The following is a 19,868-nucleotide window of genomic DNA, read 5'->3' on the forward strand; positions in this document are numbered from 1 at the left end:
TCTTATTGTTGTTTGAGACAATATTCATGCACCCACGTATCAAAGTTCGTGGGTCGTGAAAGTACCTCGCGTACAAAAGTCTGCGTTCGGCTGCGTGAACACGACCCTGTTTGGAACTTGAATGAAATCAAACCAAATAAAATGGATTCGATTGGATTACAACTATTGTCATACAAAATAAAGACCGCAGCTTTACCGGTACGAGTCATAGGAGAAGCATAGGCCTAAGTTTTTGTCAAAAAAATTTCTTTATATTTTCCAGACCGAGGGTCGGTCTTTCGCATCATGGTTCTTTTTGATCAGATATGTAACACAAACCCTAAAGTGTGCAGATTTTGTGTGAATGAGAATGATAAATAAAGCATGATTCGTAGATAATGCATGGAGTTAGCACTGCATGCAGACTGATCAATGTAAACTAAGTTCCTCTGCGTCGACACGCTGTAATCGGATGCCGTGTATCATTGTGTCACTAATTGAGGTTATTAACTTCAACGATTAATGATGACAGAGTGTTTTTCCTTACATCAGAAGAGAATGTGGATAACTATAGCCATTTATTTGAACTTGGGATTTGTTCATTCTTTGCTTTATGTCGAGGAACAAAATTTAAAACCTTATAAAATACTGGTGAGCATGACTGACCCGACCAGCATGCACAGTCGGACTAGTCAAATGGCAGTAGTATCAAAGGCTCTTCTTGAACGAGGGCATTCTATCACTCTTTTGGTCCCTTCAAACAAGGGTATCAAAGGTTTTGAGGAAGCATTCAACCATGTGGTCGTCTACGACGTCGCTTTCAAGCAGCCTGAAGTTGACGAGTTAAAAGGGCAGATGATGCGGACTGCACTTGGGCTACCCGATGACGAACCGGGATGGAATCTCCTACGGCCGTTGGCCATCGTCGATCGCTATCTGACATTCTTCACGAAAAGCTGCTATGGTGTTTTCGATAATGAAACCATCCTAGAACAACTGGAAAAAGGTGGATTTGATCTCATGATTCAGAACGCAATCAACCCATGCGACGTATTGTTGTCTGAGAGCCTGAACATACCCTACGTCACCATGACGTCATCGATTCGGCAAACCTTCTTTGACGAGGACACTGTCTCCATTCCGACACCTACTTCGTATGTGCCCTTCTCCCTCTCAAAATCTTTCACAGACGACATGCCTTTCTTGCAAAGAACTTCGAATTTTCTTTTCCGCCATGCGATTGGATCTTGCATGAAATGGTACGCGCATTCCTTGTTTTCAGAGATCCAGATAAAACATGATGTTTCTGTCCACAAGACATTTGGCGAGCTAGTAGGGAGATCCAAATTATGGCTTGCTCATACTGATTTCAGTCTAGACTTTCCAAGACCCATTGGTCCTGCTTGGATACCTGTCGGAGGGTTACTTCATTCCGAGACTAATCCCATTCCTCAGGTACGATTGAAGCAGCATTCAATCAACATCAGGGTTGGGCTCAATTACTTTCTTCAATTACAATTACGTAATTGAAGAAATGTTCAATTACAATTACTTTTCAATTGAATTTCATTTTTTTTCAATTACGATTACTTTTGTCAATTACAATTTCAATTACTTTCTATAAAAGTCAGAAATGAAATCAGTTACAGAGAAACTAACAAGATTCTGCCTATTACACTCTTTGATGCTGAAGCAGTTGACATGAAAAAGGTCATAAAATTAAATCGTAAATTAAGTAAGTTTATTGTAAAGTAATTGAATGTAATTAAAGTAATTTACAGTAAGTGAAGCCAAATACAGTTTCCAATTACAATTACAGTTACTTTCCCTTTCAAAATTTCAAATACAATTACCATTACTCAAAAAATGTAATTAATTACGTAGTTGATCAATTACCTTGTAATTGAGCCAAGCCCTGATCAACATTATCTAAATTTACTCGAAAATGGGTCTTTTAAGAGACGTTAGGGCTACTCACCGTTTCGTTCCAACAATTTTCCTCTGTCGTGCTAGTAGAAATGAACATCTTTCAAAACGCAAACAAGAAACGCTGAAAATATGTCTTTTGAAATGCGAATCTACAGTTCTTCCTGCATATGCTGTGAGACATAATAGGGGGGGGGGGGGTCTTGGTCTGCCTCTTCAAAAAGTTCCAAGATCAAGAACCCCCAAAAAAGAATGAAAAGGGAAGGGTGAATTATGATATATCTTTTTATATCATGTCAAAATCTGTTTTAAAATACATTTTCATTATAAGAAGACAAAAAAATGTAATGTTAACCCCGTGTTTTGTCCCCTAAAAATTCTCGTCTCGAATCGCAATCGGCCCCTCCCCCACATCGGTTCTATTGTATCTGGACATGTAAAAATGGTAGCCGGAAAACGATTTAGATCAAGAAAAACTTCTTTTGACTCAAGTCTATCGAAACCGGCCCCCACCATCTTGCTGATCATATCGCCAAGACCGACCAGTCAGAAGATTGATTGGGCTGAAACATCAACAGTGAGATCTTATATAGCATTACCCAATAAACATGGTTTACATGATTAAGAAAAATGTCTATGGAACCTAGTTTTGATGCCATTACAAGGGACAATTGGTCTTTCTTTAAGATATCGATCTCGCATTATTTGTTTATAACTTGTGAACTATGTGCTTTTATTTTCGTAGGACTTGGAAAACTTTGTCCGCGGTGCGGGGAAACACGGTGTCATCATCTTCAGTTTGGTAAGAGGCTCCGTTACTGCGTTTGACCCTTTTGAGGTTGTCGGAAAATGATAAAATCCTGATTTTCTCGCATTTTTATCGTCCAAAATGCGCCAAGAAGTTGCCAGTGTATTTGCAAGTGCTTTGTTGTTCGCCTTTGGTTAGAAATATTTTCTGTCAGTTTGAAATTTCTTGCGAAAACATTCTAAATGCTTCCGAACCTGAGTGCAGCAGAGCTATAGTGAATTTCCACAAAGCCATATAATGATACACACCAACGCACAAACATATGGCTTTAAGATATCCATGTGAACATGATTACTACTTTCACATCCCCTGCATCACGGAAACCTTTTTTAAAATTTATGAATATACCAATGACATTGCCAGTACATTTCAAGTTAATCAAGAAAATATAGGGCCAATAAGCATTTTGTTTATATTTACATTTATAAGTTCGGACACTTCCAGGTTGACTTCCGGGATATAAATTACACGAAAGAGGGGCTCATGTATTAACATCAAATTCTAATCTTACCCGGTATATTTGACTCAATTTGACCAAGGTGTACTGTAGACTTGAGTCGTATTTTTATTCATATACAGAATAATCGTAAGTCTCATAGGGTTTCACCTTACTTCTAGCCAATGCCAGTTGAGTTTGATTGTGTTCGTCATTCTTAATTTGAAAGCGGAAATAAATATCAAGAGTAAGTTTTGCCCAATTTTTTTTTTCAGGGTTCCATGGTTACGTCACTAATGGATGGTGAACTTGACGAACTTTTTGCCAAGGTGTTTAGCGAGCTTCCACAACGGGTTCTTTGGCGATATGTCGGGCCGAAGCCACGTGGCCTGGGAAAGAACACACGAGTAATGGAATGGTTGCCTCAAAATGATTTGTTAGGTAATGAAAATGATCATAATGAAAATAATAGTTATTCGTCATCACGTGCTAAAAACTGAAATGTTAAATGAGCTCTTGGAGGAGCGGCCACCTTTTCCAAATCCAATCTTGCAAGCATAAAGCTGAACCATGCAAACAATTTAAGCGAACTTGGATCGTACCAGGGGCGGCGATCCGGAGGGGGGCGGGAGGCACAGACGCACAGTGCCCCCTCCCACTTTTTAAGCATTGAAAAAGTGCCCTTTTTAGGCAAGAAGAAAAAAGGTCCTGAGGAGGACCTGTTTTAGGCGTTAATACCAATTGCCCTTTCTCGTATAAGTGCCAATTATTAACATAAATACCCCCCTCACGAACGTGTTCTGTGCCCCTTTCATAACTGAGAAGGGCCCGTTTTATGCCGTTAGCAAATGCCTCCTTGCCTTCTTGTAAGTGCCCTTTCTCGAATCAGTGCCCCTCACAAACGTGTTCTGTGCCCCTTTCATAACTGAGAAGGACCCGTTTTATGCCATTAGCAAGTGCCCCTTTGCCTTCTTGTAAGTGCCCTTTCTCGAATCAGTGCCCCTTTTTACCCAAGAAAAGTGCCCCTCACAAACGTGTTCTGTGCCCCTTTCACCTGAGAAGGACCCATTTTATGTGTTAGCGAGTGCCCCTTTGAAACGAAAACAATATTCTCATTTTACTCATGTTACTACTTATGAAGGAAAAACTTAATAATCCTACGTGCATTAAGTTTCACGAGTCATGTGAGTGGGGTAGGTAAGCAGTGGCGTACAGATTGGGGGAGGAGCTTTTCACAACAAAGAAAAATAAAGAGAAAAGGAAAGAAAAGAAAATGAAAGAGAGAAGGGTAAAATATGATATTATTTTGTGAATGTTATGTCAAAATCTATCACAAGATTGGATTTTCGTTATAAAATGTCATTTGTTTTGCTCACTCGCAAGTTTTAATAGATATAACGCAATACGACATATCTAGCCCCCCTCAAATGTTTGGCTCATTACGCCACTGTAGATAAGTAATTATTTTTCTTTGTTTTAAGATATAGATCCCTTTTCGAAATAAAATGTGCATTTTTCCCCTGTGCCCCCCCCCCATTTTCAACTTCGCTCCGCCGCCCCTGGATCGAATGATTTAAAGTGGTAAATGCAACAATTTTAAAAGTTTGTCACACCCCCAACCTTTTAATGGCTCATTTTCGTTTAACAGTTTAGCGTCTGTATTGTTATCAGAACTGTTCTCCCTTATTAAGAGTATATATATCACAGTAAAAACGCTGTTTAAGATTTTATACAACACTGATGAACCTTACAGTATTTGTTTAACCGTTTAAACAATCATGTTTAATTTATTGAAAATTAGATATTGAAAATTAAACTTTGTTGCTTAAGATTTAAACAGTTGTTTAAACTGTTTAAACAATTGCTGTAAGGTTCATATATTAAACAGCGTTGTATAATTTTTTTTTACTGTGGATATGTCATTACCTTGCACGGGTTCAGAATGCGATCACTGTCAAAGGATTGTCACAACATAATAGAGACGAACTGGGAACAATAGAGTATCCAGAGGCATAGTTTGGATAGTCACTTATCTATTGCCATGGCAACATAAAAAACAGTCATATACCGCAGTAGCCTAATGAGCCAACAATTTTAAAGGGGGGCTAGATATTTATCAAAAGTTGCGAGCGAGCAAAAGTTTCGATATTTTTACTACAAAAATCCAATTTTGTGATAAGATTTTGACACAATATTATTCAAAAAATAAATATCATTTTCCACCCTTCTCTATTTCTTTTCTTTCATTTTCTCTTTTTTTTTCTTGATCATGAATTTTTTTTTTTTTTGGGGGGGGGACAAGAGCCCCCCATCTGTGCACCAGTGACTGATGCCGAAATTCTATTCACTATAAAATAATATGTCTAGATAGGCCTAATTTGTTAAAATTTACCCCATTTCCCTTTTATGCTTTTCATGTTCGTTTTGTGACACGTTTTGCACTAAATTTCCTGGCTTATACCATTAACTTAATCGATATTTTTTGAATGAAAAGAAAATCATTAATACGGTCATGTGAAAATTCACTGACAAAATACATGCTAAAACACAAGCAAAATATATACCACCAGAGAAAAACAACATTAACATGTGGGAAAGATTTACGCGGGGAAGAACTTCATTAGCCTATATACTCGCTTTCATGTATGCCTATCTCATGGTTGCTAATCATTTCGTTGGTTTTTGTAACTGTCCTATATGATATAGAAAGAATATACCTACATATAACGGTAAAATGAACTATACAATTAACGTTATATTAACGTATGGAATAAAACTTTACCTAATTGAAAATGAACATAGTACACAGGAAGCAAGGGAACGGCTATCGCCCTTGCTCTTTGTATGTACTTGGCAGAGGTATCAATGGCGGGTCCAGGATTTTGAAATAGTGGGGGCGCAGATGACATTATTCTTAGATTGGGCTATATCAGTTTGTATATATATATATTCAATGGGCAATTCTTAAAATATAGACTCGAGGTGATGTAGGCTTCCTTTGCTCCTTGACTTCCGACTAGAGCTGCCACTAGAACACGTGTCAAGTGAAAAGTAGACACTTGAAGAGAAATTAAACCATTATTTTATTAACCTGATAACCTAGAAAGCTTTTCAGGTACCAAAATATTGACAATTTTAAGAACCGTCAACTTTGGATGCCCTTTTCAATAGTCCAGTTCCTGGACTTAGGCACATCAAATACGCTTGATTTTCAGAATTTTGCTAAAATTGTAGCAGCTGCTGCAATTGAACTTAGGCCTACCTGGTGTGTGTTTCATAAAGCTGTTCGTAAGTTAAGAGCGACTTTAAGAACGACTTGTGATCCTTTCTTGTAAATGGTATACCTACACCATAAGGTTCATTGGCGATGGTATAGTGAGTAAGAAAGGTTCCCCAGTCGTTCTTAAAGTCACTCTTAACTTACGAACAGCTTTATGAAACGGCCCCCAGGTGACTTTGCCTATGTCGAAAATATAAGGACGACAGAAATATGTTAGACTAGTTCGACTAAATATGAAACATAAATATTATGTTCTGCATAGGCCTACTGTGATCTTTATGAAAATATTGCTTCGACTTGGGCGAATATTCGACTTTACAAGGTCGACTTCTTTAAACGGTAAATTTCGAATTCGTCTACTGCCACCTCGTCCATTCACCACATTGTCTACTTTAATTTATTCTAATGCCATTCCGTCCATCAACATTTCGTCTAACAACCATTTGGTACGTCCCATTATTTTGGCAATAGATCATATGGCGATGATCATCCTTCTGGACCTTCTCTCATATTTCATGAACAGGTCATCCGCAGACACGACTCCTGATCTACCACGGGGGGATCAACGGCGTTTACGAGGCCATCTACCACAAGGTTCCCATGGTCTTGCTACCAATCTTTGCTGATCAGCCCGCCGTGGGGGCTCGAGTATCCAAGAAAGGCATGGGGGTTGTCTTGGACAGGGCAAAGCTGTCGCACGACACCATCAAGGCTGCCATAGAGGAAGTCATCAACAATCCAAGGTGAGTTGCGTTTCATCAAAATTGTCGTCCGGCAAGTTGTCAGAGCCGACAATTTTCTTTAATTGTTAACATTAAAAAAAAAAAAATGAAAGCGAGGGAGTGAAGCGACGTGTCACTCGACACAATCAGTGCATTTTAATATACGACTTTACAATACTCATGGTTGCAAATACTTTACAACATATACATGTATAGGGCGATTCCATGCTAGAAAAATCAGCTATTTTTGCAAAATTTTTCAACCTATTGTCCAAACAAACGAAGAACTTCAATTTGTTTTGTGGTAATAATAGAGTACTACTGGGTAGAAATATGAAAAAAATGACAACCTACAAAAATATGCTGTCCATTGGTGAATTAGAGGTGAAAATGTTGCGTGTCGTATGGGACATTTCTGAGTCCCGTACGACACACAACATTTTCGCCCTTAATTCAGCCATAATCAAATATTTTTGTTGGTAATCAGTTTTTCACATGATTTCCCTCTATAACTTTATTATTGACTAAAAATAAGTTTTCATTGCTCAAGCAATCAGCTAAGAGACTAGAAATTGTTGACAAAATGTCCCGTACGTCATGTATGGAATCGCCCTATATATAATTTATAAGCATCTTGGTTTTCCACGTATTGGCAATAATAAGACATCAGAAATGCGAAACAAATGATATTCACAAGTAATGCGAGTTTGCAATGCCAACAAGTTCTTTATTCACTTTCCAAATTTTCGGTAGTCTACCTTCTTCGGGGAAGATTCGTGAATTGTGACAAGTTTAAAAGATAGTTGTTTTTATTAAAGCCACAATTCACGCATCACAATCATTGGCGGCGGAAGCCAAAAATTTTAGGGGGGGGGACCACCAAAAATTTTTGACAAGCAAAAAAAAAAAAAAAAAAGGGTTATCAACCAAAATTTCAGGGAGGGACCACCAAAATTTTTGGACAAGCAAAAAAAAAAAAAAAAAAAAAAAGTTATCAACTAAAAATTTTGGGGGAGATCGTCCCCCCACCTAAAATTCGCTTCCGCCGCCTATGATCACAATTGTGATTCACAATTCACGAATCTTCCCCCGAAGAAGGTAGATGACTACCGAAAATTTGGAAAGTGAATAAAGAACTTGTTGGCATTGCAAACTTGCATTACTCGTGAATATCATTTGTTTCGCATTTCTGATATACATACACATATATATATATATATATATATATACCATCACATACCATGTCAGCATCATATATATACCAATACAAATTGTATCATATCATAGAAAAGTATATTCTCCACACACACATATTCGAGCTGGCGCTGTTGAGTTTTAAGCCCCTTTCACAATTGACGTACGACCCGTTTACGACCACCTGCAACAGTTTTTTCTTGTTGTTGCACGATCGATCCCTTGGTGTCTTGCGAGCACTCGCAGTCGTTGTAGACGATCGCACAAACTCGAGGTGGTCGGAGGTGATCGTGACTGGTCGCATCTGAACTTTGAACATGTTCAAAATCCAAACGCGATCAAATACGATTGATTCACTCGCAACAGGTCGGGCGATCATCGTCCGAGTGTTGTTCAACGTTGTACGACTTGGTGCGAGAGGTGGCACAACTAAGTAGTCGCATTTACTTGACTGGAGGTCGTGCAACACTTGCACATGTGCAAGCGACCTACATGTACAGAGACCTGTCTTGCGACTGGTTGCGATAATAATATGGGCCATAAGACTGTTGCAAGACCGATCGCAACGGCTTACAACATTGCACTACCGTTTCATTCGCATGTATGCGACCGTTCCACTCGCAATCCCTCGTGCAACACTCGCATGTGATCGCACGAGCACAATAAGAGCATATGCGACTTACTCGTGCAACGGGGTTTACTGGTTGTTTTTGTTGTACGACAGCTGTTGCAACTGTGAAAGCCTCCGTGCGATCTTATGATATGACTAGCGATTGATGCCTGTTGCAGCCTGTCGCACGGCCAAAAGGTCACAAATGGTCGTACGTCAATTGTGAAAGGGGCTTAAGACAAACGCAACAAAGTCATTCCCTCCAAAAATGACCCGAAATGAAATACAAATCTAATTTTGTGACCGATTAATCGCGAAATCGTTTCATATTGTACTTCATTGTGCTCGTTATTTCGCTTCTTCCCTTTTGTTGTTGTTGTGGGGGTCCCTTGGTCGTAGAATATTTTAGGGGCCCTGTGCCCCAAGACCCACTCCCCATCTGTACGCATGTGACTGTAAGGTCTTACCGCTCACCACCCTTCATATTTTGTTTATTCCATCTTTCTCACAGTGCACCTTCTCATCGAAACATGACCTTATCTGGGTTGAATTTTGATTAATTTTTTTCTTGTGGAAGTAATTAATTCCCTACATGAACTGATGTATTTTCTTTATTCCTCTATAGGTATAAAGCCAATATCGAACATTACGGATCCATCCACCGCGACACCATCGCCAGTCCGCTAGAAACCGCGGTTTTCTGGATCGAGCACGTACTCAAATTCGGAGGCGATCACCTACGATTAAGAGGTCGAGACCTGAATTTCTTCGTCCTAAATTCATTCGATGTCCTAGCCTTTTTCATAGTTATATCCCTCGTCACCCTCTGTACTAATTATCTTATACTTCGAACTTGCTATCGATGCTGCTGTAGCAGAAACACTCGGAAACAAAAGTCTGAATAGAAGATGAACGATACCAATGTCTTCTATTTTACATACGTCTTTGACCATTTTATTGTATATAAAATTATGGGAGATATTCTATCTTGTTGATGGAATTAGCTGTGCACCAATGTCTAATATATGGAATGAAACATCAGATGGCCAGTTTGGATTGCACTGTATTAAGTTCATTATGAAAGCAATACCACCACTCTTTATAAAGTTTATTTGTTGCAATTGCAAATTTGTGTATGTAAGCGTGAGGGTGGTGTGTGTACAGTGACTCGCGTTCGGGGGGGGGGGGGGTGTGAGGGTGTGTGGGGGGATGCGCGCATGTCTCTGAGAGGGTCTAGGCAGCCCTTAAAAAAATAATCGAAACAATCGAGAAATACCCGACTCTGGAACAAAATTTGCCAAAAATCATATCAGATAATTCTGTATTCTGACATTTTATTAGAATTTGTGTTTTAAATCCAATTTATTTTGACACTGACGGAGTACTTCATTTCACATATCAATTCTCTGCATATACTATGAGATTAATTCTCTCATCTGTTTTTCCCATCGGAATTGAAGTCAAATCTAGCTGTGTATGATGATTAATCGATACCGTGGGGAAAACAAACATCATGTGAGGTTTTTTCATTTCATATTTCGTTGTACAATAAAAAAAAATTGCATCAGTAATGATTATAAAAAATAGAACTATTGTCAATATCAATTTACCAATAAGTGAAAGTATTCGGATGCAGTATCCATTTGTGAAGGGTTTTATAAATCGTGAATGTGAGACTATTATGAAAAAATTTTTATCAAAAGAAATTAGTCCAAATTGCAATTGTCACATTCACGCATATGTTATTACTTGCAAAACCATAAATTAGCTGTTATGCCGACCGAAATCGTCTCCAATCCAACCAATCAAATCTGCGTTATCAGAATTTCTTTATCCAACCCAATATTGTTTAAAATATGAACCAAGCAAAAAAAAAAAAAAACATATTACACCATATCGTTGGGTTTTGAGTTGGTTTCGTTGGCGTGGCTGTGTCATTTTACCCAAGATGAAAAATAATATGAGGTTTTACGTAAATGGGATGATTTGTTACCACTACAATAATACCACATGCTTTGAAGTCACGTCCTGATTGAAATTTATTGCCAAGAAAAAATTCAAAATCTTCATATTGATTAAGCAATGCATTTTCACAATTTTCGTCTCCGATCGTAATATTTCATTTATGAAGCTGACTTTGCATTGTATAAGCTATGCATTGAGTGAATCCACCTATTTCCACATTAATATTAACATTTGATCCGTCTCTTTAAAAATATATGTCAATAATTGTGGCCTATAAAATAAAAAAATAATCTATGTTTGTACACTTTCTTAATTCTCAGTATTTCTATCGAATGTAAATTACGTGTAATGATCATGTGTTATTTTTTCTTCTGTTGGAAATGAATAAATATGAATTTGAATATGAAAGTCAAATGTATTTTTGTGCATTCTATCGAAAGCGACATGGATAATACATTGTATGTCCAGACTAGTTATTGTTTTGAAAACTTTTACGATATTGCTTAAATTCAGTAAGAAAACACAGTATGAAGTATGTACAGGGTGATTCTAAAGAAGGTAACCGAAGTTCAACGGTTCGCTATATCAAAATACATAATATATTCTTGTGATTTCTATTTTAAATAACTGAGTAACTCATTAACTTTAATTTGAAACCTTTCTTGCGTCACAATTGTTACGAGTCACAGAGTTATGGTCCATCGAAGGCGAAGGGTACAAATCCCGCTTTTCACAAGTTTTGGGTTTTAATGTACAAGCACGTCAGACCGGGCGAGATTCGAACCCACGACCTATGTATTACTAGACCAGTGTCATAACCATCCATAGCGTGTGTTATTCATGTGGTATTGTTGCAGACAAAATGAATATCTTATTTTTTGTCTTTATCACCAAAGAAATTAATTATTCCATTTGATTTGACATCCAATCTATGGGATAGTTTGAACCCAGATCACCGAAGGCACTCCGGTGGTCTAGTGGTTATGACAGTGGTCTAGTGATCCAGAGGTCCTGGGTAGTCTGCAGGCACAGACACTGATTAAAACTTTAATCAACAAGTGTGTCTCCACGCAAAGACTAGCACATACAAAACTTGCTGTTTCAATTCAGAGCGAGAGGGCCTTCAGTACACAAGGCATGAGTAGGCTGCAATTAAGACCCTTAACTCGAGTGAAGGGTTTGCACAGCAGACTAGGTCGTGGGTGCGAATCCCGCCTGGGGCCCGTTGCAGAAAGAGTTGCAATCAAACGCAACTCTAAAAATCATGCGTAACTTGATTTTCAACCAATCAACAGCGCGCATTTGGGACTTGCGATTGATTTTTTGGCTTGCGTTTAAACGAAACTCTTTCTGCAACGGACCCCAGGTCTGCCTGTGATTTTGTTTTTTTGCAGTAGCGCGTGTTACCCCTGTGGTATCGTTGGAGACAAAATGAATATCTTAATATGTATAATTCGTTCTTAACATGTCTTTTAATACATTCCCGAATTAACCCATGTTTAATAATATCAATTAAGCAAATATTCTGAATGATCTACCCAATCTCATAATTTGTTTCCATACTTTAAATTCCCTTACTTTTCGACCAGTTTTGGATTTAACCAAGGTAGCGGTTTTACCCCCCCCCCCAAAAAAAAAAAAAAAAAAAAAATTAAAAATATCTGATAACATAATTCATAACAATGACTAAATGACGTTAATCCTATAAGCTTCGTCCAATCCAGGGATTTAAGTATCTAGGCATGTCAATCTGACTATGCAGTGTTGGCACATAAAACATATCTGTTTTACACAAACACACCCTCCCCATACTCCTCATCACACACATACACACACACAATGCTACACATGTACATTAACACCGCGTCTTATGTATTTGATGTGAGATCAAATGTTTTTTATTCTTTAATTTAATCAGTGGTATATTTTTTCTTCGAACTCTTAATGAGGAAAACTCCTGGATCCACATCCATCTCTTTCTCCTCCGGTTTTCTTCCCATTTGCTCTCACCCCCCCCCCCCTCTCCTTCCCCCTCTCTCTTACTTTCCTTTCCTTTCACTTCAGCTGTGCACGTTAATCCAAAAGACTATTCTCGCTAAAACAAATTCTATGTAATTGTTGTGCTTACTTTTTGAACAGGAAAAGAAACACTCTTAATGAGATGAATGGTAAATATGCAATGTTACATTTAATGAAATGAAAGTATTCACGATTCCATTGTGACATAAACTTGCTAAAGGTGAGCAAAAGTTTACACAAGGATATGAAAATCGCTATCAAATTAAATTTAAAACTCTCATAATTTTTTGTAAACCCCACCGACATAATGTTGGTAGCTATTTCAGTCCAGCTTTACATTACAATGTGTATATAGGTCCTAAAATTTTCATGACGTGGATGATGAACATGTGTTCATTCTTCATAGATTTTTTTCTGAAAATTCATTTTGATGGGAATCTTCAACAAAATAAAACCAACAGTGTATCTGTCTTTGTTGGTATAAAACAAATGTTCGTCATATTGCCGGAAAGTTCAGGATATCATCTGCATCATCATGTTTATTGTAGTTTTCTGAAATGCAATCACTGAATTTGTAAGATGAGTATTATCGCCTATTTAAAAAAATGAAGAAAAAAAATCACAAGGAAAGGGAATTGATATTCAAATTTCCCAAAGATCTGATGAAAAACAAATGGTTCACAACCCTTTTAAATGTTAGATGACGCTACTCTTTTTCACATTACTGAATGTTTACCCGTGTAAAAACCTTTCAGATAGGCTCAAACTCGGAACATAATCCCGGGGGGGGGGGGCACTCGATCAAAAAAGTGGTAGGGGTGTGCCGCGGGCGAGACAAAAAACGGGGGCCTTGGAGCGGGCTTATTGTAAAAAGGAGAGTCCTCGGAACGGGCCTTCGGAACTACAAATGTTTGTGAAAACGGGGGTCCTTGGAACGGATCGCCAGCGTGTGAGTGCGTATGCATCCCTATGGAACGGGCATGCGTGCATGATGCAGCTATAGCGCGGCCTCCGCCGGGTGCGCTCGCGCAGAGGCGATGGTCGGACAGCGCTCTGCGGCCGCTTTTCACCAAAATTGCAGCTCATTGTAGCAGATTAATGCGATCGGAACGGCGTAACGAAAAATATGCGAAGCTTTGGAGCGGATTTCTTTCTTCTTTTTTCTCGATAAGAAGAAAATGCTATGGTTTGGAGCGGCTTTCTTTGTTCTTTTTCTCAATAAGACAAAAATGCTATGCCTTGGAACGGAAATTTGAGTGTAAAAATGGGGGTCCCCTCCGCGGCACATACCCACTATGCATTATATACTGAGTGCCCCCCCCCCGGAACATAATCAACTCGCGAAAGCAAAGACTTGACGTTTCGGGCAGGTTGACTTTCCGAAACGTCGAGTCTACTCTCCTGCTCCTGCTACTACTCCATTCGCCGACTCAAGCCAGACTTCTCTCACCTACTCAAGCCTGTCTACTTTTCAGCTTTCCACTCCTTCTGGTTAACAGTCTTTTTAAGGACTACACTCATTTCGAAAAGAATACTCTACTTTCAAATCTCTAATTTCTCGCCTTTCCATTTCATCTCCATTTCTATCCACTTTTCTTATCTCAGTCCCTCCCGGACTTTATACATGGTGTACCGTAAATCACTTCCGCGATTGTTCATACTACCATGCAAACCTTCAAACATCATATAATCAACTTTTATTCTCTTTTTCTTACCATTTGTGGTTGAGTGTTTAAGCATTATAGAAATTGCCGAGAATGGATCCCTTCTCATCAGTTTTTAATTTGAAAAGTTGATGTAATTTTTAAAAAAATTCGATATCCATGATGAGTAATTGATTTTGTTTGGAGTTATGACTTTTTAGAGTTAAAATTCAGTTCATACTTTGTAGTCATCGTTTATTATCTCCTCTTAATGAAAATCCAAAGCATCAAAGCCTAAATAATACAGTTTACTGTAACCGAACTCGAAGTATAATTGAATTATTAAATAAAAAAGAAACAAAAACAAAATTGAATTAGTTTGAAATAGCATTAAACCATAAAATAAAAGGTTTTCAAGAAAATAATTTTTAAATTCATTTTTGTTACCACCATCCTGCTTTCTACTATAATTATGAACATGAATTGAGTTGACCATTTTTGTCATATTGCCCATAAGTGTATTCTCGTGAAAATAATAATCTCAGTCTGCCAACAGAGAAATAGAATATAACAAGTGACAACAGGTCAATGTCTTTTGTTAGGAAATGGGTTAGTCAAGTTAGTGGATTATAATGTATGTAAATGTTTTCATTGGAGGAAGGGGGCGTTGCTATAAAGCACCGAGGAATCAATATCATAAATAAGCATCATCATAATTATCATGATTATTACTCTATTTTTGTTTTTCTATGTGTGAAACAACAATTGATACATCGTTTACAACATGAAACGAGAAGGAAGACGATAACGAGTACCATCCCAACGATGAAAGCGAGGACGTCGATCGAATGAAGCTGGATGAAGTTTAGCTCCAGAGCTCTCGATCTCAGATGTGATCCTCCAAAGTTCAGGATGTTTTCAACCCAAAAAACGACAACATCATCCGGTTTGGAAAGAGAGTCCATGTAAATTCCTGAATACCGTTGGACATTCTCCAGGTAGCTGAAGAGTGGATAGAAGGGAAGATATATTGAAAAATAAAGAAAGGGAGAGAGGGAACGAAATATTATGTTTTAATAATGGTTATGTACAGCGTAATGAATATCATGCGAATTGTGAGTTATGACCTAAGGGGAAATTAATGACCATAGTAGAAAAATTATATTGATTGAATAATTTTCGATAATTTTCATCATCTTTCGAATAGCCATCTCGTCCATGATATGGGTAACGTTGCTTCAGATAGTTATAACACGGAATTGACCCATCAAATAGCAGTATTCTCCATAAATGTAACAGAATTGGCAAATCAAATTAAGTTGGATGAATTCTCTAAGCAAATAGTAAGCTTTCATTGCCATCATGGTCAATATATCGAAAGAAAAAAAATCCTTCAATTACTGCTATTACAAAATAATTTTGTGTTTGTATGATTGCTATTAGACATTAAATAGAAAATACATTTCGTGATGTGAAGAGATTTTCTAAAAAAGTATCAGGCCTATATATATTTGATAATTGCTAAAATAATACAATTTCAAGGTACAACATAGCTGTCAGCAAGAAGTGCTAAGAAAACATTCATTTTACCTGGGATCTTCGAGTACGTCAGTCAGAGCTTCCCTGACGACATCGTAAGTGATGGAGTCTTTCTCAATCACTCTTCCCATTGATTTCGCCTCGACCCTGACAGCATTAGAAGGTTGATCAGCAAAGATCGGCATGATAACCATGGGGACGCCATGCCTGATGGCTTCATAGATGCCTGCCAACCCGCCGTGGTAGATGAGAAGCCGAGCTTTGGGGTGACCTGGATATATCATTTCAGGACACAAAAATCGGGGATTTTTTTTCACTTAATATTGTTAAATGCTACTTCAAATCCTCACATCTGATTTGCTGAGAGCAAATTAGTGAGTGAAAACATTGATGAAACTCGCTGATGTGGTTTACGGTACACCATGTGAAGTGTTGTAGAAACAGTGGATAGGAGAAGAGAAGAAATGGATAGGCGAGAAAGTGGAGATTTGAGAGTAGAGTATTCTTTCTTGAAAGTAGTCCTGAAAAGGACTGTAAACCAGGAAAGATTGATGAGTTGAGAACAGCTTGAGTAGTAGAGCTAGTGAGGAGATGCTGGCTTGAGTCGGCGAGTAGAGATGATGAGTAGTAGAGAGACTCGACGTTTCGGGCAGGTTGACTGTCCGTCTTCAGGAGACGGACAGGAGACGGACACTCCTGAAGACGGACAGTCAACCTGCCCGAAACGTCGAGTCTCTCTACTACTCATCATCTCTACTCGCCGACTCAAGCCAGCATCTCCTCACTAGCTCTACTACTCAAGCTGTTCTCAACTCATCAATCTTTCCTGGTTTACAGTCCTTTTCAGGACTACTTTCAAGAAAGAATACTCTACTCTCAAATCTCCACTTTCTCGCCTATCCATTTCTTCTCTTCTCCTATCCACTGTTTCTACAACACTTCACATGGTGTACCGTAAACCACATCAGCAATTGTACATACCACCATGCAAACCTTCAAACAACATTGATGAAACTATTCATGAAATGTCCCCTGTTATCCGATAATTCACCGTTGAAAGTTGTTACAGATTGTTACAAACGAACGATACTTCGATACTTGCGTCAGAAACTCGAGTACATTTATTTGTGTCCACCCATCATCCATAATACAATACATCTTAAGGAGACATCATTTTCTTTTCTCTATCGCAAACAATACTTCCAGATAAAGTGAAAGTGAAGAGGTTGAATTTTTAAGGCTTGAACTGGATACCTAAATGAAATGTTACGTACCCAATAAATCATTTTGTGGCATCCATTTGACCAGCATAGTGTTGTTACCAAGGTTACGAGGGCGTGGTCCGGTATAACGCCAGATGACTCTCTGTGGAAGCTCGCTGAAGACTCTCGCAAAAGCCTCTGTCATCTCCGGCTTTGGAAGTTCACTAAAATGTGTACCCTGGTAAGGGGAAAACCATCAATCAGTCATTACATCAACTGCTGTAATGATATGCATATATTTGGGTATCCACGGATATCTCTTGAAATTGAGCTATATCGGTATTACATGGCTTTCTGCTTTTAAGACGAACATGTGGAAAATGATCGATTTTGATATGCATTTTACTTAAAAGTAAACCAAACAAATTATTTCTGTAACAAGTTTAAAACATCCCACACTTTTTATTCAGTTCTTAGGAACAAAAATGCTTCAAGGCATTGTGTGAACAATTTTACACCGCTTGCTTTCGTTTTATTTTGTACTGTTAGCACTTAAAGGCCCAGCTCTTCTAATTCCATTTCTAGTAAACATCTTGATACATAATTTCAAAGACCATTAAGACGGTTACTTACCAGTGAAAATATGATGAAACCGTGATCGCCAGATCCATCGATGAAATCGGCGTACTCCTTTGACAAAAAAGAACGCCGTGTGAGTTAAAAAAGAGTATACATAAAGCAAGTGAAAAAGAAGATCAAAGGGCATTTTCACAGTTATGGGTCGACAGGGGTAAGGTATTTATTTTAATAGACCGTATTATGATGTCAATATCACCATAATAACTTTCATTAATCACGAAACATTGGATGCACTGTACATCACATAACCCGTTTTTCATATCGGTAAGCTCTATCATACAGGATCTTGCCCTTTAAGATTTGATATAGAGTTCGTGATAAAAATTATGTCACAGATGTGAATCTTAATAAAAAGGCTACTATCGATCTTTCAGGGCAAATTACCGTTCTAGGATTTATAGACACTGGCGTTTCGCAACTCCACATCTTCATAATTCCAAACCACATAAACTGAAAATGTCCTACTAGCAGCCTGCATGGTATTTGAATGTTTCAACTGTATTTGGGGAGATCTGACGGAACTAGTCTCGTTGTATAACTTACCTTTGGCAAGGGTTTCAAGGGGGAATCTGTAAGGCCTTTCAATTCGATCCAGTTCGGTGTGGTGGGTCGAGGAAAATCAAATGCGAAGCTCGTCATGCACATCCACAACTCTGCTCCGCCTAGGAGATCTTGGATGCTTTGACCGGGTGCGATACCATGTTTCTCCTTCACCTCATTCAAAGCGCCAAAGTGGGACCATCCCAGTAAGCTTGCTATCACGTGATGCTCAAAGAAGCTGCCAACCCGCTCCAGAAAGGACATCTTGTCAGAGAAAGGGAAGAAACCGAATGGCACATACGACGACGGCGTTGGCACACCGTAGGTGTGTTCGTTGAACAGAGGATATCTTGTCCCGGTGGTCACAGCTATGAAGGGTATACCGAGGTAACTACTGAGCATTGCATCACACCCGTCGAAGGAATCGCCTATGAGGATGTCAAATGAAGATTCCTTAAGGACGGAGAGCGTCGCAGAGTCATCAAATAGGCTCTGACACCCGATCCGCATGACGGAGAAAATCATCCCCATGATATTGAGTTTCTTCTTCAGGTCAGACTCAAAAGCAAGACCGATTAATTCTCGTTCAAGGTTCTCCAGATCTGGCAATTCGGGTGGTAACTTGAATTGGTACTGGACGGCCTTGTCGTATGTATCCTCATGGAAACCCTTGGTCCCAACTGTGGAGCTTGTGAGGATTGTCACATTGTGGCTACCTTTGGTTAGTGCTCCTCCTATGGCTGACATCCCTTTCGAATGACTGCTCTCTCCTGGAACAAACAGTGATATGAGGATCTTGGCCCCAGTGGCCAAAGAAATGACATCGATTAAGAGAATGAAGAGGGTGAGGAAACAATAGGTGATCTCCATCATACCAACGTTTTCTCCTCAAACTACGGTAGGTATTATTTGATGGGATTCATCCAGGGGTAAAATTACCTGTAAAAGTAAAGAGGTTTAACCATTGAATGGTGACTGTTAGTGGATGCGACAAGTTTATAAAGGATGTTAGAAAACTAACACGTACGTTTATGATCCAGATGGGCATAGGCTAACATTGATATGACTGTTTAAAAAATCTGAGTCACATTTCACATTGTCCACTATACCCAGCATCAACTATGACAAAGAAATGCATAGGCCCATGCTCAAGCATAAATTATAATAGTCACTATTGTCCCCAGACAATTGGGCACATGAAATGCTTTGTAGGATCTGTTGCTGGATATGCGCCTGTTGTGTCTGTGATTATGAGACAAAAATGAAGCCCGGAAGAAAAAAAAAATCGCGTTCGAAAATCATTAATTAGTGCTTCAAAAAAGTGTAATATAAAGTGACAAGAAACACCGTCTTAATTCTATCACAT

General features: G+C 38.6%; 2 protein-coding genes across 2 annotated transcripts; one reads left to right on the top strand and one right to left on the bottom strand.

Annotated features, from left to right (window-relative positions):
• Nucleotides 1–102: 102 nt before the first annotated feature.
• On the top strand, nucleotides 103–11,328 carry LOC129254309 (UDP-glucuronosyltransferase 2C1-like). The gene is made up of 5 exons (XM_064115661.1): nucleotides 103–1,434; nucleotides 2,651–2,707; nucleotides 3,425–3,590; nucleotides 6,953–7,172; nucleotides 9,581–11,328. The coding sequence occupies exons 1-5, from the start codon at nucleotides 502–504 to the stop codon at nucleotides 9,858–9,860; spliced, it is 1,656 nt and encodes a 551-aa protein (XP_063971731.1). The 5' UTR covers nucleotides 103–501; the 3' UTR covers nucleotides 9,861–11,328.
• Nucleotides 11,329–13,089: 1,761 nt separating this feature from the next.
• On the bottom strand, nucleotides 13,090–19,622 carry LOC129254308 (UDP-glucuronosyltransferase 1A8-like). The gene is made up of 5 exons (XM_054892760.2): nucleotides 18,506–19,622; nucleotides 17,957–18,013; nucleotides 17,396–17,561; nucleotides 16,173–16,392; nucleotides 13,090–15,584 (listed from the first exon to the last, which is right to left on the bottom strand). The coding sequence occupies exons 1-5, from the start codon at nucleotides 19,373–19,375 to the stop codon at nucleotides 15,311–15,313; spliced, it is 1,587 nt and encodes a 528-aa protein (XP_054748735.2). The 5' UTR covers nucleotides 19,376–19,622; the 3' UTR covers nucleotides 13,090–15,310.
• Nucleotides 19,623–19,868: the final 246 nt, after the last annotated feature.

This window comes from Lytechinus pictus, chromosome 2 (assembly GCF_037042905.1).
Source record: "Lytechinus pictus isolate F3 Inbred chromosome 2, Lp3.0, whole genome shotgun sequence".
In the NCBI taxonomy this organism is placed as follows: domain Eukaryota; kingdom Metazoa; phylum Echinodermata; class Echinoidea; order Temnopleuroida; family Toxopneustidae; genus Lytechinus; species Lytechinus pictus.